Source organism: Centroberyx affinis, unplaced genomic scaffold (assembly GCF_046629955.1).
Source record: "Centroberyx affinis isolate AG114_WGS23_722 - 3 ecotype Tasmania unplaced genomic scaffold, CSIRO-AGI_Caff_v1 ptg000158l_1, whole genome shotgun sequence".
Classification (NCBI taxonomy): Eukaryota; Metazoa; Chordata; class Actinopteri; order Beryciformes; family Berycidae; genus Centroberyx; species Centroberyx affinis.
The window spans coordinates 93,046-118,118 of record NW_027278855.1 but is presented as its reverse complement, the minus strand read 5'-3'; the positions used below and the strand labels follow the sequence as shown (position 1 = coordinate 118,118).

The 25,073-nt window shown below is 45.5% G+C and overlaps 1 protein-coding gene across 2 annotated transcripts in view; it reads right to left on the bottom strand.

Moving 5' to 3' along the window:
* The window catches only part of LOC139655575 (A disintegrin and metalloproteinase with thrombospondin motifs 20), an 81,819-nt gene that overhangs the window by 40,291 nt on the left and 16,455 nt on the right, over positions 1–25,073 (bottom strand). For both annotated transcript variants that reach the window (XM_071533020.1, XM_071533012.1), the window contains exons 6-16: positions 22,981–23,064; positions 22,477–22,601; positions 22,313–22,353; positions 21,861–21,966; positions 17,839–17,985; positions 14,272–14,413; positions 13,119–13,223; positions 4,226–4,371; positions 3,662–3,843; positions 2,392–2,528; positions 1,749–1,866 (exon numbers count right to left, since the gene is read on the bottom strand). In XM_071533020.1, the coding sequence (XP_071389121.1) occupies positions 1,749–1,866; positions 2,392–2,528; positions 3,662–3,843; positions 4,226–4,371; positions 13,119–13,223; positions 14,272–14,413; positions 17,839–17,985; positions 21,861–21,966; positions 22,313–22,353; positions 22,477–22,601; positions 22,981–23,064 (1,333 nt within the window). The remainder of the gene's footprint in view (positions 1–1,748; positions 1,867–2,391; positions 2,529–3,661; positions 3,844–4,225; positions 4,372–13,118; positions 13,224–14,271; positions 14,414–17,838; positions 17,986–21,860; positions 21,967–22,312; positions 22,354–22,476; positions 22,602–22,980; positions 23,065–25,073) is intronic.

The following is a 25,073-nucleotide window of genomic DNA, read 5'->3' as shown; positions in this document are numbered from 1 at the left end:
TTCTGCTTGTTAAGCTGTACCTGACGCCTACTCTAATTTCTTAAACACATGACTATGAAACGTAACTAGTTTGCACTGGCTCTTCATGATTCTATCCCATTCACTGCTGCACCAAAAATCTCTATGCAGTGGTGTGATGTACTGTTACTTTATCATCAAGTATCATGTCAATTTCCCTCCATAACCAGAGAGGACAGGATAAGCACATAAGTACACAGGGGCATATGAACTCTGCAAACCGCCAACAGGATCCCCCTCTGAGGAAGCCACATGGTTATCGGCAGGCATTCAGAGGCTCCCAGGATCCCCCAGCTTAACCGTTGACCACACACACAATCCTCTGCCACCACAGAGTGACCAGGAATGAACAGTAAACACACCACCCGAGAAAAAAAACACAACCATGTTGCATTCTAAGATTGCTGGGGTTTACCTCAAAAACACTCCTCTCTGGCACTAGGGGAGAAAAAAAAGTAGTAGTGCTAATGGACTGCACAGGGAAATTAAGACAGCAGGATACTGATTGACTTTACTGTGATTTATTTGTTTTTTCTTTCTGGGAAGGAGTCACACAATAAACCCTGTGGGTTTCATTGTCTCCTACAGCAAATTTTCTTTCATATGTCTCATCTTGCTCATGTTTTTTTCAGTTTCATGTGCAGAAAACACTACAAAAACCAAGGGAAACTTGGACAAAACCATGCAGAGTGAGATGAGAGTGCCACTATCAGGATCACTTATCACTTATAAACTCAAGTATAGCGACTAAGGATTCACTGGGTCTTGTGCAAGTGTTACGGACAGTTAATTGGCTGGTTTTATCTGGGGATTCAGATGGCCCGGTCTGGTGAACAGTGGGAAGAAAGAGAGAGAGAGAGAGAGAGAGAGAGAGAGAGACTGAGACAAAGAAGCAGAAAGACCGAAAGACAGAGAGAGAGGAAGGGACATGGACAAAGAAAGAGACAGAAAAACAGAAAGACAGACAGTCACAGGGTGAAAGACAGAAAGACAGGCCCAGACCCAGGAGGAGAGGGATATCCTGCCTGGGCTGCGCTCCCACTCAAGTTCCCTTTCTTTAGGCTAAGCCAGATTTTCAGGGCTGGGGTCAGTGCCTGGTTCAATTCAATACAGTCCTCAGCGCTGTACCCCCACTAGCCAACAGACTGGAGGAAGAAAGCCGAGAGATAGAGACGCGAAAGCTCAGCGCCAAACTAATGCGGAGTAAACATGACGGGAACCACACCCTCGGCCTTTATGCTAATGCTGTTTTGCTGCCCAGACTTAAAAAAGGATTGGATGCAATCAGTAGTTGGCCCTAGATGAGGCACAGTACTTAACAGGATAGTTCAAAAGGGGTGATGTCAGGTCTGAATATGCTGTCGTACGACCTGACAGAGTGTGATGGCTCTGTTTATTACTTTCTAAGGCTTTAGAGAAGATTTGTGTTATGCATTCCCCTAATTTGGCTGAGGCACGTATTGTTGCTGAAAATCAAGTTTAATACATTTAAACACATCCAGACATGACATCAGTTCCTATTGTCATCATACACAGCGTCCAAATGTCAGCGCTGTGGCCACGTGCGGCTGAAATCTCTATTAGCTGTTCTGTGTTTACTGCATATCATATGTATCACAGCCCATCTGCTGAAGCTGTTGACATACAGTATGTTCAATAGCAACACCTGCTTTGTGTGAAGTCAGCTGTTAGTACACCATAGGTGTAATCTGAGGAGGAGCGGGACTTACCGTACTCAGCGTCGTTAAAGGTCCCCGCCAGCGTCTTACAAGACGAGTTGTCCCCGCCACACACCCCGCACTTGTCATTCCTGGCCTTCGAGTTAAGCACATGGTCACAGCCCGCTTGCTGCAGGAGCACAGATGAGGAGAAGATTGAACGGTGAGATTTATTTATAATAGTAATATGACAAACTCTCTAGCCATACTGTTGTTCCAACAATTTGTTTGTTTAAATGTGCATTTGTCAGCACTGTTTCACCTGGACACACTGCAGTTGCACGGACATGTACTTGGCAGATAAAGGTGTTTCTGATTGTGATCTATAAACATTTCACTGAAAATTCAAGCTTCATTCTTTCTATTACAAAATGCGAATGATGTGAAGGCCAGAGAAGGCTGAGAGTGCAAGTTTGTATTTTTGCTTCAGCATCATTATCATTTCTCATCAGAGAAAATGTAGTTTTGACACAGATAAACATATGTGACACTACAGATCATAATAGTGAGAGTGAGCGAAGGTTGAAAGCTGACATTGATGTTGAAGGGTGTATGAGTGTGTGTGTGTGTGTGTGTGTGTGTGTGTGTGTGTGTGTGTGTGTTGGTGTGTGTGAATGAGTAAGTGTGTAAGAGAAAGAGAGACAGAGAGATATACCCGGCAGAGGCCTTGAACACAGATGTCATAAGTGTCTGGTCCGCATGGCGTGCCATCGATGACACGGTCCTTCAGCTGATAGTATGCCATGGTCCCAGCAACCTGGCAGAAGAGCTTACACCGATCCTTCATTAGTACTGCATGGAGAAAGAACATAAACTTTGGAAAACGCTGGGCCATGGCTCATTAAGTTAATAAGATATAGACTTAGGAAAATAAAAATCAAGAACAAAAACAAGATGAAATACCTAGAGAAGAGCTGATCGTGCCACTTAAATTAACAAAACGAAACACTTCACATTTTTGATCATAAAGCTATTTACATTTTTTTTTCTCGCTAGAATAGCCAAAATTGTATCAGTTGTTTGGAAAAATCACTTTGTATTTGACAGCGTACTGGCTCCAGGGCTTGGCCTGTTTGCTTGTATAGCATCAATTAAATGAATGAATCGCTTGCAGTAACTTAGACATGGTGGTCTTTGCCAGATGGTAATCTCATGTAGCTGAGCAAGCCATCCCAGTAAGGAATGAGATACTCCTACAAGAGGGCAAGCAGCCAGGGAGTTCATATGGATGGAAGGGCTGTGTGCTGCTTTAATGTTGCTGTTGTTCAGTGTAATCCAAAGATTTACCCATGCTCCTTCCTATCATGGCTATGCAAACTATGACAAAGGAAAGACACGCTGACAGAAACAGCATCTGCCGAGCCAAGAGCGGAAAGCAGAAATTGTCTTTGGACGGAATGTGGGATGGAGAAGTCAGAAGTAGAAGGGGATTCATGTTTTATATCATCTTATCTCATGTCTTTACATTAAGAAAATAGACTGTAGATAAGCAGGTCATAACTTTACATGCTCTGACATCCATATCCATCCATTCCCCAACATGCATTTTATATCTGTTCACCTCATGTCTTTATATTGAGTGCTCTAGATGCAAGTGTAGTAGATAAAAGCATGTTGCAATTCTGCATGCTTTGCCCTGTATTCCTCTACAATCCTCAATGTGGATTTAATATCTTATGGAAAGTGTACAAAAGCACACTTGAGTGTAAACAATGAATGATTAAGGCACAGACAAAAAACAATCTCAAAGGGAAACATTTTAAACAAAACAATTTAAGTTAAATTCACCAAATGTATCACTGACTTCAAAGCAAACTGTATGGCTGGATGTAAATAGTAGCCATCTTTGATGTACCAGCCCAAATTACCACAAGACATTCTATGCATTCTAATTATATGTTTTAGGATTACAGTGGTGTACTCACTGCCACTGTACTTGGGGACCCAGCGGACGGTGGGAGGTAGACCGTTGATGTTGAAGTGCTTGCCGTCAAACTGAGAGCACTGCTCTTCGCGGAAATCTTTCCGTCCTCGCGGACATGGCTCAGTGTTGCAAGAGCGGAACTTCATCCTGCGACCCACGCAGAACTTACCACCATTTCTGGGCCTGGTGTAAAACATTACAGAACACAAAATCATGTAGATGTAGTCATTGTGGAATTCATTTTAAATTTAAAGTCTTAGCTTGCTTAAACTTGACTGGTGTTGACGGCTTTATGAGTTCAAACCAAGGTTGTTTCCCTTTAAACTTGCACTACGTCCAGATTAAGGAAACAAACTTTGCTGGACTACCACGTAAGGTCAGATTGAGGCTCATTGAATTTGACTTACAGGCCTGTTACTCACTCAGACTTGTTTATGACTCTTATTCAGGCACAGCCTTGTTTTGACTGTTGCTGCTATTGGTTTGCAGTCTCACTCATGGTGTGTAACTGACTGACAGCTATGACTGGTGTGTAACGTCTGTTTTGTGACTGATTCTTTCTTACTCAGGCTTGTTGCAGTCTCTGCTGTTGCTCCGGGTTCCTCCACCACAGGACCTGGAGCAAACGCTATAGGGCCCCCAGGGGCCCCACTCCCCATGGACCGGCCGCAGGTCCAACTCCTTGTTCACACACATCCCGTGTCTGCAGTACTGCAATGGAAGATCACACATGCACACACACAGACAGAGACACACAAATACACGCACACGTACGCACACACATACATGGATCCTGTTAAAAGAGTGTGGCACCACTCAGCTATGATTGCAACTCAACAGTCCAGAAGACAAACACAGATTGTGTCGAGCGCAGCTCTAGTGCAGATTTAGTGCACGCACAGCTGGGACTGTTGTTTCTCCTTGCCTTCTTAATCCCCTGTTTAGATGTAAAACTATATTTTAAAAGAATCGCTAATCCTGCTATCGTTTACCCTCAAGGAATGCATCCAACTCCCCAGCTGTGGAGAGGATGAGAGAGAAATGGGAGAGTGAAGGAGAAAGACAGACAGAGAGACAGAAACAGAGAGAGAAAGTGAGAGGGAGATAGATGACAGTGGCAGTGAGAAGAACCAGAGGCAGCGCTCTATATGCTACGACGCTTGTGTGATGTCAGTCTTCATTACATCATGGATTGACCAAAGGGGCAGCAAATAACATCTTCAAATGCAGTTGGGGGGCTTTCTTTTCTAAAGCAGCCGAGTCAAGTTAGCAGTTAAATTCCTCCTCTGCTGGTGTCACAGTCCCCCATCAACACTTCATGGAATCAAAACTGGCCCACACAGGAGATTTAATGCTAACCCTGGCAATCGACACTCACAACGTATTGCTACTCTTATAAGCCTTTCTTTTTTCTACAGATTCATACCTTTTTTCACATGGCCGCTCTGTTTCCCATATAATAACCATGATGGGACATGATCTCATGTTCACTGATATTATTCTAGATTTCAACGCACAATTATTTCAACTATGATAAGTCTACAGATGAAAATTAGATCAACAGTATAGCATTCATACCTTGGATAATGATAGACAGTGTTATCCTTTGATATGCCATAGACAACTGGAAAAAATCCAGACAGTTTTTTCTTAAATCATCTTGGCTTGGATTCGATCATAAATACAAACTTTGTGCACAGGGATCTTTCATAAAGGAGGCCCAATATGACATGGAGAATAAGGCGCCTGGTATCAAACAGGGTGTACCCACCAACCAACCTTTGCCAAGAAGTGCTAACAGTGCTTTCATAAGCAAAGCATGGCAGGCCCATTTCCCTTTGTGTGAAACCAAATCCCCTTCTCAGTGGCTAAGATAGCGGAGGGTCCTGTTCACTGAAAGAATGCAGGACAAGACGGCGTCTGTCTGGGTACGTAGCCCGCCGTCCGGGCACACAGGCACGGGGAGCGGTGGCACCGTGATAAGGAAACTCTAGAGTTGTGATAACAAGAGGAACAAAGTTCATTACTGGCTTGACATCAGGAAGTCTCTTCTCTTCTCCCGTGTTCAGATACACAGCTTTAAACCTATAACCTGAAAAGAGGATGCTCTTTGCGGACAACACGGTGTGTTCAAAATGGATTATCACTATGTTTCAGTGTTAAGTCTGTGATGTTGACGAACGAGTTTTTACCTCCACTGCCAGCTCTTTTCAGATGAGAAATTCAACTACTATCATTTCAACTGGCCACACGCCCATTCCACTACAAGACATTCAATCCCTTACTTCTGAGGAAAATCTGAGACTGCCTGTTCTGAAGACTGTGCACACCCACACCCCCTGTTGAACAGAGAACAGAACAGTGTGAGATCCTTCAGTGGATTTTCACAATTAGACTATTAAGCCAAGGACGATATCAATCAAAGTCACATACTGGACAATGGCCAATTTGGCCAGTGTCTGCCTGAGCATAAATGCACAACAATTGCAGCCATGACCTTAGGACAACATCTGCGAAATGCAGAACTGCAACCACATACACACAAACACATGCAAACATATAAAGAATTTGGCACTGCTGTCTCTGCTGTCCTGGGCTAGAGTATGCTAGAGCATTTGTGTTTAACACACTTGCAGGTCTAATGATGGAGTGTAAAGTCCATGCCCAATGACAGACAGGTGTTAACAGCTGCAGGCTATGGACTAAACAAGCCACAAACATTTCCATAATGCAGACTTGGCTTGAGTAATGACCTGGGCCTTTTTCCTTTCTGACTCCGCTGTAAGTGCAAACCGAGGGCACCGATCATTTTCTAGGAGTGTTAGCAATGAATTCGGAGAACAATTCAAATAAAAGGCACAAAAAGGAATGTGATAAAAGAAAACAAAAAAAACAGTGGTTGGAAATGGTTTCCATACGGTGATAAGGCATACAGGCGCTGGTCCTTTGGGTTGAGAAAACTCCTTAGGACTAAAAGAGTTCTGCTCAAAAATTGGAGACTTCATGGGAATTGGCATGAGACACATTTTGAGGCACTTTTCGGAGACCTGAGGCACAACAGAGCTACTCAGGATGACTTTTATGCCAAATCCAGTTTAGTTTTCAACAGAAATAAGTGTTTCCCTCCCCTGACAGCTCTTGCATCCCCTTCCCCCACCTCAGCTTAGGGACTGTCAGCCAAGACCTGAGCGTCCCTTCTATACCTCCCCCCCACTGCCACCCATCCCCCCCCCATCCCCCTATGGGAGATTGCAAGGGCCAGGCAGGGACCACCGCAGTGCAGCCAGGCGGCGGGACCTGAGGAACTGTCAAACACAAGGCGGACTGGCTGTCAGAGAGGACCAAAGCCCCTGTAAGCCTTTAAGGCATTCCACTCCCCCCGCTGGCACCCCGTGTTTACAACCGTTTTGTTTGGCTTGAAAAGGTGATGTGGGTGAAAAAAAGAAAGAAAGAAGGGGGAGAGGAAGGAAAAAAACATCTGTGTGGGATGTTGTGTGTGTGTGTGTGTGTGTGTGTATGTGTGAGAGAGGGGGTGATTGCTCAGTCTGGAGGCATCTGGGGGCCACGCTCAATTCCAATTAGCCCCTCTATCCGAAGTGCTCAAATACAGCCTTGGAAAACGCTGACGTGAAAGGCAATCTTTGCAAAGCTCAAACAAGCATTAAGGACTCCGGCAGACCCTTTCCTAGAAAGATTGTCAGAATTTGCCCTCAATTGAGAATGTGGTGAGACATTTGAAGGCCTTGTGAGAGAAACCTGTCCAGCTGTCACTCGCATGTGTTTCAAATTAGGAATTTCACAAAGACACACACGCTGACTAACCAACACATACCAAGACATGCATATGTGCACGTGTGCAATACACACACACATCACACGCATGCATTTGCACACATACACACACAAGCATGTACGCATGCACACACACATACATGCACAATACCCTCACCTCCTCATGCTCTCATCACACACCATTACACCACCAAGAAACACACCCTGCTAAACAAAGTTTGACCAACTCAGTGATCCAGCTACAGAGAATAGTTCCCCAGCAGTCATAATGGGAAAAAGTGTCTAAGGACAGCAGCATCTGCTCTGAGGTCTTCGGCTGGCTGGTTTGGAAGTTAGCGCCCTGTAATTGGCAGGAAGCTGTTGCAGAGAGCACCTCATTTCTGAACCCAAGCCATACATCACCGCAGGAATGAGAGGGCAGGGGATTGATTTAAAAAGCCCTCCGCTCTTTCATTTTAACATGGCCATTTCCAAAAGGCATCACCTTTCATGTCGCGGTGTCTTTCTCACAGCTCTGGGTTCGGAGTTCAATTTGGCCGCAACCTGCTGGGGTCTGAGTCTTTGTCTCTGATGACTGACCTTGAGCCGCCTGTCGTCTCTCCACTGCACAATCAAAACAGACTCCTGTCCTATAAAAATCCGAAACATCTGGGGTCACTTCTCACAGCGACACTACATCGGACCACCGTCGTTGATTTTCAATAAGGCATCATTACACATACGTCTAATAACTTGAACAGAGTGAAGGTGAAGGGATGAATGTTCCATTTCGATTGGCAAACAGAGGTGAGAGGTGAGAGAGACCCCATGAAGCTACAGTTAGGTGCTCACTATGGGCGGGCTGAGGACTGGAAACAAGTCAAATGACAGTTGTTATTACAGACCTAATTTACACCAACTCATTTTTTTCACTCAGCCAAGGCATGCATATTTTCCCTGTCAGTTCCATATTTCCTCTTTTCCTTGGGTTAAAAGGGTGTGAAGACAGGAGGAAGAGAAATGACGGGAAGGAGGGGAGAAAAAAAGAGAGAGAGGCAAAATGATGCAACCCTCAACTGTGACCCCAAGCCCCCTCTCCTACCCTATCTCCTATCCTTACTTTGTTTCCTATCCTCTCACATGCTCTCTGTCTCACTTTTCTGCGCTCCTTCCTTCCCCCACATCTCTCTAAACAGTGTAAAGGTTGTCATTAGAGTGAATGAGCGGTTTGGCCCCATCAGCTGTTCCATTCACCTGTACTTCAGAGACACTTTTACCTTTGGTCTTCCTCACTCATCATCATCATCTCCACACAACTGCACTCTTTCAAGACACAGATACCTCTTCTAATCTTTTCACCATTGTCTTCTTGGGATTATTTAACACATTTGGGAATTTTCTGATGTACTATATACCACATATAATAATTTGATTTTGACAACTGAATAACAATGGATTAGTTGCTTGTCACAATTTTGACATCATACTATGCAGACCAATCTTCCTCCCTCCACCAATCTACAGTGCCAGCAATGAAAGCTCCACTCACTAGCTACCGGACACAGTAATTCCATCAGCAAACTACATGAATGCTAAAACAACAATCCTCTTGTTAGCCCAAATCCACAGATATGTCTGTGATGATGGCAAATCAAAGTGGCAACATCCTGCAAATATCCAGAGATTAGCTGAGAGTGACATTGATACCAGTCTCACAATCCACAGCTCCAGTGCAGGCACACACACACACACACACACACAGAGACATACACACACCATCGCAGCATCGTACGACAAGTCTGTCAGGCTGCCAGGAGGCCCCAGCCAACACTCGCCGCCTCAGCCAACAAACTCCATTCTGCCCTGGCTTCACTTTTCAAGACCTCACTATCTCACTCTAATTGGCTGAAACCAGAGCAGGTCGCCATTCTGTTCCGAAGAATGTTCTGGAAATCAAAAAACGGCCCGTTTCCTCACTTACATGAACCATTCAATTAAGCCCCTATTAAGAAAGTCTGGGAAAGTTTTACGCATATTAAAAAAAGCTCAGTGTGCGGTCATAACATTGAACGAAATCGGAAACACTTGAATGTTGAATTTTCCATTTTGCACCTAATTGCAGAAAAAGCACCTCAAGGGAGCCTTCTGTCAAGACCACACTCAAGCTGATAATCAGACAGACACAACTGAGAACAATGAGAACATCAACAACAAAATATCTCGGTTTATTCAAGTTCAGCCGCCACTCTTCCCGCGCCACCCACAGAGCGACGACGTGATGAGAAGCAGCGCAGGGAGCTTCAAAGGGACGGCCTGTGGATCCAGGGCCAAGCTGCCCCTGGTTTTGGCTTGACAGGCTCTGATTGACCACGCTGGCTGGCCCCTAATCTACACACACACACACACACACACACACGCACGCCTGCTTCTGTGTTTGTGCCCTCACACAAAATGCAGAAAATTCATCAGGCATATGCATAAAACACACACAAGAGCATATACACATGCACGTACAGAACCACCCACTCGAACACACATACACGCACAAATGACACCCGCCTCACACACACACACACACACACACACACATACACACATTCACACACACACACACACACACACACACACACACGCGCGCGCACAAGCAGGGTCCTTTTGAAGAGTGAGAGGGAGCAAAAAGGGGGTAGGGGAGAAAGAAGAGGAGAAGAAGGGGAGGAGGAGGAGGGGAGGGAGGATGGTGGCGGTATTTATAGACAACAAGTGATGGGATGCCCTCGTTAGTGCACGGCCCACTGGGCCAGATGACAGACGCGCCACCAAGAGGTCATGTTACCACATTACTCACTCCAGCGCCCCGTGAGGGGCCCGTCAGGCAACAGAGAGAGAGGGAGAGGGAGAGGGAGGGAAAGAGAGAGAGAGAGGCAGAGAGGAGAAACAGAGTCAGGAGAGAGAGGAACGGAGGGGAAAAAACTACCCATGAACCCCACAGTGCCCGTTGCCCTATTTCAACCAAGCTGTATACAAACAAACTTTTTTTTCACTCTTCATTTTGGGGACGCCTCTCTCTCCCACGTTTTGGGTGCTGCCCTCATTTACCCGATGAGATCACAACTTAGTTTCGTAACTCGCTCTAAACAAAGAACTTCCGCCAAAAAGACAGACAGAGAAGGTGACAGCCATTTACAAAATTTCTCAAGACATAATTACGAGAGATGACGTTTCCCGTGTAATGGTTTGGAATGACATGGCAGGCCTCGGCCTAATGATAGGCTGGTAGAGGGCTCTTAAAGGGGAAGCTCTGGTTACTAAGACAATACTTGCTGCTAGTTTCCCCCTATAGAGGCCATAGCCCTAATCCTCCAGATCTGACGCCTCCCCCTCAGGGCCCTGCAGACACCTCAGAGCCAGGATCCCGACCCCAGACCCTGTAAACCCCTGGACCCGAACCTCATGACTTCTGGCAGGAAGAAAGAGAGAGGGATCCAGAGGTATTAGGAAGGGGTCAGAAGGATAAGAGGTGAGAGGGTGTGATGAGTAAGGCAGATTAAAAAATGTCTATGAGGAGATAGACAGAGGGAGGGAGGGAGGGAGGAAACAAGAGAGAAGTAGAGAAAGGCAGAGAAATCTCAACAGAGAGAGAGAAATATAAAGAGACAGAAGAGAAAGAGTGAAGGAGAGAAAGGCAATGAGTCCGCCGACACTCAGACTTTTGAGCATGAGGATGAACACACAAACACACAGCACAGAAAGCTCTCTGCTTGTGTTGCCACATAAAAGAGCTCTGTACGGGCAGGTGAGTGTCGGTGCAGGGTCCCCCTCTCTTTCAACTGGCTCTACTTCAAACAGCCCCCTGCCTGGAGATGACATCGGGCCCTCAGCACTACAAACAAAGGTGGTGCCACTACACACACACACAGAGGGAAAAGGGGAAAAAGGAAGAAAAACTATTCTCCTAATTGCATTCAAGTTCATGAAGCAAACATCAATCGTGAAAAGATCAGATATGATTGCTTAAATGAGGCCAGGGGAGTGATGGGAGAAATGAAAAATTTCTTTAATAGATAGAATCTGAATACTTTCCTATACAGCTTAGCTATTCTATTCTATTCTAGTCAAGTCGGGTCAAACTGGGTTTAGGTTTTGTAGCTTATTAAAGCAAATCACTTGCCATAACCAAACTAACACCATCTCTCCTCAAGCGTTTCTCCCACACACCGGCTGAGAGCGGTATGGGTGCTGCTATCCCAGGACCATTACCCTATAGTCTGGTTGTTGTAGTTGGATTAAGATGTTAGCTATTCCCTGTTAACCTCTCTTCACTGGAGCGGGTTGATCCGGGACCTAACATGGTGAGGAAGGAGATGGAGCCAGATGAAGGGATATAAGGGATATAAGGCTTACATGGGCCCACACTGCAAGAGACTCCTTGAGGGCAGAAGGTTAAGGAGAGAAGAGAGGGAGAGAACCTCCCCCTTCTCCTTCTCTCTCTCTCTCATGCATGTTCCGAATGTTAAACACCAGCCCACCATATCTCTCATCCCACTGTACCTCCTCCTAGCTCTCCTCCCTCTCTTTTCCTCCCTCTCCTCCCTCCTCCTGCTCTGCAGAATCACTGATGTGAGGTCTTTTGTGTGAGCGCTGGCTGGCCTCAGCCCTGGGCTCTGTTACGGCCTGACCACTGACCCACTCACCCGCCTTTTAAAGAGGTTTTAGGGTCATGGGTTCACAACAAGGTGACTCAACTGTGAACGGCGGGCGGCATCCTCTTTCAAAGGGCCCACATCTTCACCTTTCCCTCTCAAGACTCTCTCTCTCTTTCTCTCTCCCGCTCTGTCTTTCTCTGTCCCTCTCTCTCTCTCTCTCTCTCTCTGCCCCCCTCCCCTCCAGCCCTTCTCTCCCTGTATCCTCAGTGGCCGACCCGCTGTCTCAGCCGTCTAATTAGCATAGCATCCCAGAGCGAGGAGAACATGAAGGCTAATGGGGGTTGGGGCCCCGCAACAAGACTGAGGCTAAAGCTTCAGGTTTCTAACTAGGGCCATCACCTGACCACATTTACATGGGTTGCTGCGACCAGAATGCGGGCAGAGAGTAATGCATGTTAAGTTATTCCTTTCTCTTGGCAGAGGAAGTGGACTAGAAGGGAAAGGCATCAGGATTCAAAGGACTGCACGGGAGGTTTGGCTTGTGTCAATAATGTGTTTTGTCTACATACCAATGAGGCCGGCTTTAACAATAATGCTGATTAGAGAGCGGAAGGAAACACATTCAGTGTAGAAGCACGTTGAACTGAAACAATTATTTAAATCTAACCCATATTTGTAACCTGATCTGGTTCAATAGTAGCTGCAGTAATTCTTAGCATTTTTCTTAACGCTGCTTTGAGTACCAGATGGCTTTACTGCATCAGGATATCTATGCAGTATCTATCATCTATCTGAAAATCGCTGTGTTATGTAGACATACAAACTTCACCAGTGTTTCAACTGACATGAGGGCGAGTAGATAACAACAAAATATTCATTTTTGGCCATTTGGTAGGCACAGTGTTACAGCACCAAAAGTGCATACAAGTTTAGCATGGGTGGCCCCACGTGGAATCAAACTCCTATAATCTACCCATTGAGCAACACAATGCAACAGTTGACTACTTCGACTACACAGGACCACTGCTTAGATTTACGACTTACCATTCCATGTCCACAGTCCGTCCCATCAGCCAGTGGCATGTGCTGTGTGCGACATCCTTTATGGTCCCCCTCTGCACTCGTGCACCACAGCCTCTTGCACTGTTTCTGTGGAAATGCATCAAATAACGTGACATCACCCACTGTACTTACCGCATTATCCCCCGCCTTAAAGAAAATCATTTATAGATCTCCCATGCTAACACGATACTGTACTTTATGGTGAAATGAGTGTGTAACTGACTTTATGGACAGTGGAGTAAAGCAGAAAACCAGACACTAACTTTTATATCCACCTGGGCAGCTGGAACTAGTGCTGGGATATTATCCACACTTCACTCTGAAAATCTATAGCTAGCAGCCACAGTAAAATGAACTCAATAGAGACCATGAGTGGCGGGGGAGTCGTTTTCTCTGCCTTTTGCCTTTGAGGATGTTCAACAATGTCTTCGCCTTGACAGTTTGTTAAGGATGAACAAAGCTAATTGGCTTGTAAAATGTCCCCCGAGCTGTCGGTCATCCAGGATGCTTATTAAAAACAGCAGACGTTGTTGTGTGTATGACTTCACCACGCAAAGCCTCATCATAGAGTAAAAGCACCTAAGAGATGCATGACGCCATGTGCTATAAGGCTGGATTTGAGATGTGGTTACAGTGAGTCATATGAGATGTCTAAACACGTTGCTTTAAAAGGTGTAAAGTGCCACACATAAATTTAGTCCAGATGGTACAAAGAAAGCTGTAGAACCATGCTATGCCAAAACTCTTTGGAATGAAGGTTAGTTAGGATTCAAGTTAAACTGAGATTTTTGAAATTACTTTGAATTACCAATCAAGAAATGCTTCAAAATATTTTTAAAAATGTGTGCATGTTTTTAAACACCTTGCACAGGAATTTGCAAATTCAATTCTTGCAAAGAGCCTTCAAACCACCACGGCCAAGTAAATACAGTTTCATACCTTTGCGTACAGTATTCAGTAGGCCTGTTTGGCTAACTGCTCTGCTCAAATTCCTGAGGGTTCATAAAAAATGTTGTACTGTACCTAAGCGGCTTCTGGGTAGAAGAGAACCATCTCAACTCTACTTCCACCTGGAGCCTTAATTCTTCACTATTTGCAATGTGGTTTTGCTCGCTTTGATGGCAGGCCAACTTACCATGTAAGGGCAAACTTGGGAACCGGGTCCAAACATCAGTTCACACTGTCTGTTGGCATTGTAGATTTGACCAGGGAGGAGTGTGGGCAGCTCGTACGTCCTGCCTACAGGCTCGTCCAGCAGGCACTCTCCATAGCCGGTGCTAAATAAGGTAAGATCAGATGAGTGTGTATACAGTAAATGAAACGGAAAGTACAAAACCATACAGGTGGGCACGTGAATGCACAAACAGACACATGCACAATGCACATACACACGTGTGCACGCTCACACACGTGCACAGGGCAAACCTTCATTTCTCAAGATAACCTAGTATTTTCTAGCCCTTCTTAATCATAAAAATACCTGTGTGGACTGAGTGTCAACATATGTCATCTCTTTCATAAGAGCAAGGTAAACATCTCTATGTCACTGTCTATGGATGATCATCCTCAGATGTGTTTTTCCCCTGTGGGTGGTCTGTAAAGTTACCTAACAGTGAGACTGACACCAACTTCCCCTCAGTGGCCTGTTAGTAAACGCTGTCACTATGAAACTAGAGTCAGGCGCCATAGACTGAATAAAGCCGCATTTTCATACAGACTGAAAAGGATCTGAAGGCTGACCACATTTTTATCCAAGGTGTATTTCTCTGTGCTGAAAGTAAACAAGAGAATTTGGAATCATAAAGCACCTTGATTAAGTTACATAAATCGGGGCCAGCGCCAACATCGCAGTATAATGACACACTGTATGTCAGCCACACCCTGAACCCCGACACAGTAACAGAGACAACAAAAGCACAGCTGGACTGAATGTATATGCCAATAGCCTAAATCGCCAGACTTCACAGTTGTGAAAAGGTCCCAAAAGCCTAGTCAAACACCATCAGCCAGAGTAATCTAAGCCTCAAAGGATTTCTTCCTTTTTTTTGTTTACTTTTGAAACACGAAAAAGGGGTGGATGAGACATGTATAGATGTGTAATTACACAACAGGTCTGCACCGCTCTTACAAATTTCGTCCTGGACTGAGTTGCTAAAACACCTGCTCCATACAGCGCCAGCTGATGTGACAAGGCCAATAATTACACAGGATTATCCTGAGTTACCATCACTTTGTCTTTTTTTTTCCTTTCGTTTCCACTCATAATGTAAGAGACCTTGTTTTAGCAAAAACGGCTCACGAGTGCCTGGTGGTAGGGGAATGACGGTGTAAGAACAATAAACCAGCAGTGGAAGATACTGTCGATGAAAGCTATGAACTAGCCTGTCAGGGAATCATAAAGACAGTCCCATATTAGAGCGTCTTTCACCAGTTGGTCATCTGTCTAATCAGTGTCCAGGAACCTAATGGGATGATTATTAAAACCAGGACAGACAGACAGAGAGAGGAGGGGTCAATGTGGTCATTTTTTTTATTAGACATCTGCTTTTTTAAGAAGATCAGCTGTGTGGAGACAAGACAGTAGTCCAACTCCCCTCTAGTACTGGAGGAGATTCCACACCTGGCAGCCATTGGGAGAAAGTGAGTTTATTTAGAAAATGATATATAGTTACTGTTGTATGTTTGTCATGTGAAGCTACACAGTAATAGATTCCATGAAGACTTTACTGGGTTTCCCCTAAGCTGATAGTGCCAGGAGTCTACTCATGTATCAGATTTATGATTTGTGCAGAGGATTGAATGACTGTAACTCTCAAGAGGATTGCACCACTGTATAATGTTTGATCAAACAGTGCCAAGCAAACTGTAGCAATGCTGCCATGTCACAGTTTTGTCCCTGACAGCATGTACCAATTACTGTACATCCAGATATCAAAGAACATAATGACATATAGCTTCGGGTGAATTCTACCCAACATGTGCATACGTCCATCTTGATTTTATCAAGAAAAAAGGGCAGATATAAAAAAAAACGCATTTAGAGAAGAGAAGAGATTTCACATGGGAATGTTTAAGGGGGGCATATACTTTGCTGTTTGTGTGGTTAGGCTAATTCGTGAAGTGTGGGTCTAGGCAACGCAATGGAAAATGATAGGGCTTGCCCACTACTAATGATTATGTGGTTTCAACACCCAGCGTACACAACAATTAGTGGGTGGCAACAGTCAAAGATTTGCATTTTATTTTTATATTAGGGTTCTGTGGCTTAAATCAAGTGGCAGGGAGCCAGGGGTGGAATGAATGGTTGCTTTATGTGGCGGTTGACACATAATAACACTGCACAACACTAGGACACTTTTCATCGGCTTTCAGGTGTGGGAGTTCAGTTCACATTATTACAGCGATAGTGAGATGAGAGGAGGAGGAGGGGGATCCTTCGGCTTCTGAAAAGGGAAGCGGTGTTTGAGAGGCCGCGCGGCCCTCCATCTTTAAAGTGACAGGAGAGCGGTGCAGGTTGGAGTGCTCTCCAGGGAGAATGGGCAGTCAAAACACTGACGTACTTGACCAGGTCAGCTCACTGAGAAGGAGCGCTGGAAGTGCTAGTTTGAATCAATGCTCCTCATTGTTGGCTGGAGACTGACTTCAAAAGCAGTTGGGCTACACTCTCAAGAGCCTTTCCCACCGCTGCGGCTCCCACACTGAACCTGCTGCTGCTTTACTCTATTCATACCTGCACTGTTTATAAATATCTCATATGTTTAACTAATGGCCATTTCTTGGAACACACAGAACATTCAGCTCACAGACACTGACATTTACCTCACGCTCATACTTTCAGCAGGACAGACAATCAGCCAAATACTTCAGACCAACACAGCTGACACGGGCCATCCCAAATAATAAAGAGATTCATGGAGATCCTCTTCGTCCCTAGCTGAATGTTCCAACCACTCAAAGTTGAGCTCATCGCTGCCTGGAAACTATGCGAATAACCTTAAAGCCCTATATGAGGCGTCGCCAAGCACTGCTCTCCCGAGATGCATCTGGTCAACAAGGCAGCTCTTTGTGGAGGATCCACAATCAACAGAGGAGGGGAGGCAGAGATCAAAGGGTCATGTCCAGGGAAGATCTAATTATAACTGACATTTCCCAACTTAAAGGGAAGCCCTTCACCAGGGTCGGTGGCCATCGTGCAGCTTGGGAGCCGGTGAATGAGCCGTTGCCCTGTGTTACGGGTTTTGGTGGGGAAAGCACGCCAGTGACTACATGATTGTTTGCCCAGCATCTTGAGAGCAGGGTTCTGGCTGAGTGGCGAGACAGCAGAGGGGCGAAGAGGATCAATCGCTCAGGTCAGCCGAGGAAGACCCCCGGATTCAAACAGGAAATACTGGCTCAACACCAGGCAATAACAACTCAACACAGTTTACATTGTGCTGACCTATCTACTCAGCACTCTGAGAGAGGTAGCAGCGGTTTGTTTAGCTGGTTACGTAACTAAAGACAAAATGCACAGTTAAAAAGTGGATGTGAGAATATTGAAGATTGGAATGGAATCGGAGTAGCATTACTTTTTATTCTGTTTGTGAGAAAAGCCCATATCTAACACAGTGAACTAAATATGTCCGAATGATTGGTCAGTTAGACATTGGAAAGTAGAGTTGGAGTTGGAGTCAGGGTTGGGACCCTAAAAGGAGGTACCTACTCCAGAAACTGGGTGATGTATTTGCGGCTGCACTTGGACCAGGACCAGGGACTGGTGTCATAGTTGAGGGTGGGCGCCATGACATGATACTGGTGCTTCATGCCTGCCTCCCGGCACTTAGGGTTGTCGTCATGCGGCATGTTGAACCTGGTGGAGAGAGGCATGAAAGAAAGGAGGAGGAGAGGGATATAGGGAACACACACAAAGCGATTATCAGCTGCTTAATGGATCAGTCGTAGCAAGGAGGATAAATGTCAGAAGATTTATATTCAGCCACTTTTAACAAGGGATCACCCCGCACCACCCCAGTGGACCGCCGCACACAGATGCAGGCATCTACACACACACGGCCACACACACACATCTGTGAATAATGGCACACACTCGGCACCATTCTCTCTGTTTCTGTCCGTCTCTCACACCCAGACACACACACACTCCATCTTCATGCTATCACCCAAATGTTTTAAAATGCCTCGATAGGCTTCAATGAAACTCCACCTGGCTGGTAGGTGGTAGGACATTTTACATAACACGTCACTCTCTATCTGTCTGTCTGACCAGCATATCCCCTCCACCACCGCAGCCCACATGCTAGTGAGAACCACCTCCAGCTCACCTCTGAGAGGTCAAGGGTCACCATCTCACATTCTCAAAGAGCTTAATGCTGACGGAAAGGTTGGGGCAGTACACCATGCACATCAACACACACATATGCTTATCACATATGCTGCTCCGATGCAAAAAAATATAGGCGTAAAAGACAGACTTATATAGAAATCTTAACAAATGATGAATTGAGGAGTTGACAGACGAACAGCTGTATAAAGTGAGATACACAGCACGGCATCTGCAAATTAATGAATTCATCCAGGCTGTCTTGAGTTGGCAGTCTCATAAAGCAAGTTGTCTTTTTCATGTCCAGAATAGTGCCGTCCAATGCGGATGTCCTGTTTTGTGCTGCGGTCTGGCGTATACCCATAAATACATTCATGTGGGCACGCGCATACACACACACAGCTGTATGATGTTTATGGTGTTTACAACAGGATGTGGGCCAGTGCTGGGCTCTGGGCTGGGGCTGAGGGTCAAACCATACCACCACACAAACAAGGCTCAGCATGGCTGGCATGGGGCCCACCCCACAGGAGCCAGGGGCCTGAGGACATTCACCCAGGGACTAATTGAGCCACGGTCTGGCTCTGGCACGGTAATGAGCTCCTCACACACAAACCGAGCTGCTGGTTGATACTGACAAAAGCATAAAACCTGGGTCAAGCAGTATTTGCAAATAATTCTTACTGTTTGGTTTAACGTAGCAGATAAATTGGGTTTACAGCATCAGAATGATTCAGATAGTAGCAGGTCAATTGGCAATCACAGAAAAGTACACTGAATTGACTATTGAGTACTTTGCTGTAACTATCTAAACTTTCTGGTACTTGTTATCTTGTGATATGTGACAACCCCCCCCAAATTCCAATTTGTACTCCAAACAGGCTAAAACAAACGCTAATTATTTATTTAACCCAGATTTGAAAAGCATGCATGAGGATACTGGCTTGAAATCCTTTTAGTGTGATTAGGCTGTAAATCAGGCAGCTTTGTGGCTCGCTACTTGGCAGCCTCGGGGAATATACTGGTGCAGATCAATAGGAGAGTCAATTTCATTGGGAGAGGGCACAGCGAGAACTGCAGAGTTGCATTCTCACCATCCACCATTCGCATTATTTAAAGAGTGTGTGTCCTCTCTTTCAGCTGATGCTTTCAACAAAACAAACTGCTTTGCTCTCAGCACGTCACACCCTCATATGCACATTAAAATGATTTCTGCGCTGAAATGCCCATAAATTGCAAACTGTGAGAGTAGGACGTACTGCTGGAGCAATGAAGACCTGATTGGGAATTCCTGCAGATGGGCCGTACATAAATAAGTCACAGCCAGCAGTGAAGTCTGCAGGAACAGCCTTCGTCAGCACTTCTAGAGAGAGAGAGAGAGCTCAGAGACATCAGAGAGCACCCACTGCTAGGAAAAAAAAAGTAGGAGCCACCACACAAACTGAAGACTAATGAAGTTAGCGCCTCGTGATGGATTGCTACATTGTCAGAGGATTAGCCATCTCAGCTCCTCCAAATTTATTGCCCCGCGATGGAAACCATCTTTGACAATCCCAGTGATTTCATCCTCCCATCCAGCCTGCTTGGGCCATGTGTGTTCAGGATACTGAAATGCCAGTGAAGTTTTGTGGTGTAGTCTTTCAACTATATTTCTTAAGATGTTAAAAAAGAAATTCTGTTTACTGCCGTGGGCCCTAATGACATATCAAAATGTCAGGCAGAATTATTTGTGATCTAAGACGTTTGAAGACTTGGCAACATGTATTGACCAACTTGATTAAGCTTTACTGTATATGTGTCACCTTTGAACAGCTATCAAGTGACTCCGCCTCGCCCGAAAATCCCCATGATGGCTATTAGTAATCACACGTCCTCGCAGTCATCTGAGAAAGGCCTCCCATCCATTAGTCTAAATCTTTCTTTAATCTGCAACGCTCTCGAGTGGCTCCCACTACCTGACACTGGCTTTCCCAGAGTGCTAAACACTCTTGAGAGCTCACGCTTGTGAACGCAGCGATTAACCACGCCAAGAGGCAGAGCCAACTGGCCCTCCAGCTGCTTGAACTTTAGCATAAACAGATCCACACGGGATGCAAGGGGAAAGGGGGGTGGGATTGGGGGTGGGGGGGTGGGGGTGGGGGGGGGGGGGTGCATTCCCCTTCCCTAGGCCCATGGACCCGTCCATCTGGCTGCTCTGGTCCGATATCTCTCCACTGGAAGAATGTGTGAGCGGGACAGTGGAGGAAGCAGAATAACTTTCATTCTTGCCCAGTGGCTCACAGGCTCACACTGACACTGGGCCTATTTACTACCCAGCACAAATGGGCAGAGCGGACCGGAAAGTAAAACTGCCATTCAGTTTCACATTTACACCCTGCGAGGGAGGTGGGCAGGAAGAAAAGAACAGACAGAGAGAAAGTTTTGCCAATCTTAACACATAATATGTCCATTCTGCCATGATGGATTGAGTGTGTTGAGAAGGAAAGGGAGATGTTTTGTGTGAAAGGAGAAGCACTGGTGTGTAATGCACTTAAACCTGATCTTATGCCAATAATTCAACTGAATTAAATTAACTTAACTGAATTGAAAGAGATAAATATATAGACAGGGAGAGGGAGATGTGTGATCTTTCATAATTCATATTCCAACTCTTCTGCCTGTGATGGATGGGCCTCACTGTTTAGAATACACAGAGCCTCATATGAGAGATTCAGTCACACATATGTTGAGAGTTGGTCATCTGGCCACAAAGCAGGTCATTCATACAAATCCTTTTTCCAGTTCACACATGTTGCAACATTTGCTTGTTGTGGAAACAGTTCCTGGCAGGGAGGCGTGTCATGATAACACAGCCATTATATGCTAACAACACGGTAAAGTATGACGACACTGTGACATCTTCAGGTTGTGTTATCAGTCTTTCGGGGTGATAATTGGAAGAGGGCTGGGAACAAGTCAGCTCCTGAATACTAAACAGAATATTCAGCCTTGTACTGTCTGATAAACTGTTCCCGCTACCTCCAAGAATCCCGTGGGTCTATTTACTGTATTAAGCAACAACCTCTGAATCAATGGAACTCTAGAGGGTTTCTTCCACCACATCGGTGCTGACTTTCAGCTGAGCCCGTCCTCCTCCCGGGACAAAGCCCTGACACCCAGAGGGTTAACTCCCTGAGCCGTACAGTAAGGTATTAAGGCTGGCATGTTATTAAAACCCCCGTTTTTCACTTTATTATGTTTTGCACCTGTGTCTGCTGCACCCTACGTCTCTTGATAAGAGGGCTTTTGTTGGTCAAGGCTTGGTGTGTGTATGTGTGTGTGTATGTGGGGGGAGGGTGGGGGGGGGTCTCCAGGGGATGGGGAAGGAGGGGGTCATAGGCTCAAGGTTCAGTACTGCTACTTACACATGGCCCAGCTCATGAGCGATGGTGAAGGAGGCGCTGAGTCCATTTTCCTCACTGATGGAGCAGCTCCGGTACGGGTCGCACATGGTCCCCAGCTCCGCCAGCCCTACAGGATCACACACACACACACACACACATATGCACACACACACGCACACACACGCACAAACATGGCTACTTGAAAGAAAAACCCAGCTGCCCGAGTGTTAAAGGCGATTAAACCATCCAAACTTCTGTTCCGTAAGAGAGATTAGCGCTGCCAGCGACTCCCTCCATCCTCCCTCCCTCCTCCCCTTTCTACCACTCTGTTCTGTCACTATAATATTATTAGCTGACAGCTTGCCATAAACTGATTACTGCACAGTTTATGAGCTGTGGTTAACGGAGTGGAAAGTTAATTGAAAGGAACTGGAGGTGGAGTTATTTTTGAAAAGAAAAAGGCAATGGTTTACCTAATGTGTCACATTTGTCTTTCGCTCGGCAGATGTCTTCCCTGAAAAAAAAAACATAAATAAAACACAACATTGTAACCCGTCTCAAAACAAGATATAAAGTTTGCTTGAGTTAGAGCATCTTGACTTTGCGTTCAGAGTGAGGGTGGGAGGTGAGTGTGTACCTGGTGATGAGGAGTGCAGTGTCATGGTGAGAGGGATGGCTGTCATCCTGGATGTTTTGGCTCTGCTGCCAGACGCAGAAGTTGTGGAGGGTCGTAGCAGCATTGAAGTTCACTGTTGGCCCTTCCTGTGTTGGGTGACAGAAACAGGCAACTGAGTATAATATGTGCTGAAATTTGAAATTGACACATGTGAGTCTCAAAGCCTCTCCAGACTGTCAAAACAGTCTCATGTTAAAGGTAATTTCCAGTGATTTAGCATTAGTTACCCTGACAAAGCAAAGCACAGTGACCCTCCTCAGCCCTAACTCATTTGCAGGTGGCTAGCTGGCCTACTATGGTATCATTTTTTTCCAAGGAGACCTCTCTTGAGACTTTAGACTGACAAGGCAGGCAGTGTCCTCTCAAACAGGCCCCATGCAGAAAAGGCCAGGCCAGGGACACCTGCACTGACGTCAGCCATATTGGAAACCTGGCTGCGGTGAGCGTTCAAAACCCTGCACTCACCTGTTCATTGTGGACGATGACTAGCTTGACAATCATGATGTTGATGAGGTTGCCTACGCTGGGGTCCCTGTACACCGCTGCTACCTGTAACAAGACAAAACACACAGACAAAAAATGCAAACCTCCACTAACCTGAGCCAAAGCACAGATAGTGATGATATGAAAGCTAGACTACTTCTTAACTCAATACTTGGAATGGGAGAATAAGCCTCGCCAATTGCTATTACTATTTTGATTAAGCTCCATGGGCTTTAATCAAAATAGCAACAGTTCACTGAAGGCAAAAGAAAGAAAAAAATGTCTCCAGTCCTTCGGGGGAAGTTTAATCAACAGGGTATTAAAAGCAATTACAATTCCCCTACAGACCTTAGCAAGGAAAAAAATAAAAAATAAAACCTGGACCCATGCAGCAACAAATGTGAAACTTCAGCAAAGCTGGAGCTCAGTACCCCTCTGTGGGGACAACAAAACATTCCCTCTGCATTTTTTTCCTCTCTCGTTTTTCTCGTTCACCCCTGTCACAGTCGGTCAGCGGGCTCCTGGGGCCGTGTGCGGCCTTCTGACAGGAACTCATTAGCCCACTATAAACATTTAGCTTGTCTTAGCCTGGAGGGGCAGACGTGGAGCCCCAATCTGGACAGGCCCGGGCTCAGCGGGACAGCAGGGAGACACAGCGAGGCGGGCAAAGGGAGCTTGTCTTTGCGTGCCCTTTGTCCAAACATGACACTGGATCTTTCTCTGCATGCTCTCTTCATAGGGCTGGGCGGAATATCGTATAATATCGATATTGTGATATGAGACTAAATATCGTCTGGGATTTTGGTTATCATAATATTGTGAAATAACTTAAATGTTACTTAAATGTACTGAGCTTCCTGGTCTTAAAGGCTGCGTTACAGTAAAGCGATACAATTTTCTGAACTTATTAGCCTCTTCTGGCTGAGTAAACTGAACAATGATTGGCTTTACCTGCTCATCATATCCATATTACTTATTAGTGATTACATATTACTGATTACTAATGATCATTACTAATTTTCAAAATGTTCTTGTCTGTAATATCTTAGGAAAGCACGAATACTCATTCACCTAAAATATCGCCACATTATCGATATCGAAGTATTCGGTCTAAAATATAGGGATATTTTATTTTTTCAATATCGCCCAGCGGTACTCTGGCCCCAGGTGAATCGCATGATCGGTGGTTCAAAGAACTAGAAGTGAGGTGGGCTGCAGCCTGTACTGAGCAGTCACAGTCTCACACAGCGAGGTAGCCACTAACAAGCTCTGAAAGTCCAAAAGAATGTCAGCAACACACACACACGCACTCACACGCACACACACACACACTCTTTTGCTTTCTTTCACTCCCTCTCTCTTTCTGACTCCCTCTCTTCCTCTCTCTCTCTCTCTCTCCCTCCCCTTTTCAGTGGTCAGTGTAAACAAAATGACTTCATCATATTAGAGAACTAAAAGGCCATCCATTAGCCCGGCCAAGACCGAAAACCCTCACTGGCTGTCACCATGGCAACAATGGATCAGGCTCGGTTGATTTGTCTGTTCTGCTTAAAATGGCTCCGTCGGATTTCTGTTGGTTTGGTTGAATTGTGACTAAAGCCGAGTGATTGAGAGTTGAGAGACTGCCAGGAATAATGAGTGTGTGTGTGTGTGTGTGTGGGTTTGTACATAAGCATGGCAGGACTAACGTTGTGACTTCCACGTTGGTGATGGTAATGGGTGGCACATTGCTATTTAACGTTCACTGTACCCTGTCAACCTTACTTAAGGATAGCACTCACACTGACAATCATTACTCCTTTATAAGTTAATGAGTGCTGTGAACATTCTGTCTGCCATACTAGTGAGAGACAGTGGAAGGTACAGTTCAGTACAGCTGATAACCTATCATGTTTTGACACAGACACTCACCCAACACTCTTACTCTAATGTGCGCACAGACCGTCAAACACACTGGTGGTTGTTTAGCTTCCCAGGACGTTATTGGTTAGATTACAAGCCGGCTCTCCCAGTCCAATATGGGGCTCATAAAGAGGTCAGGGTGCCGAGTCAGATGTTTATCAACTTACTGGCCC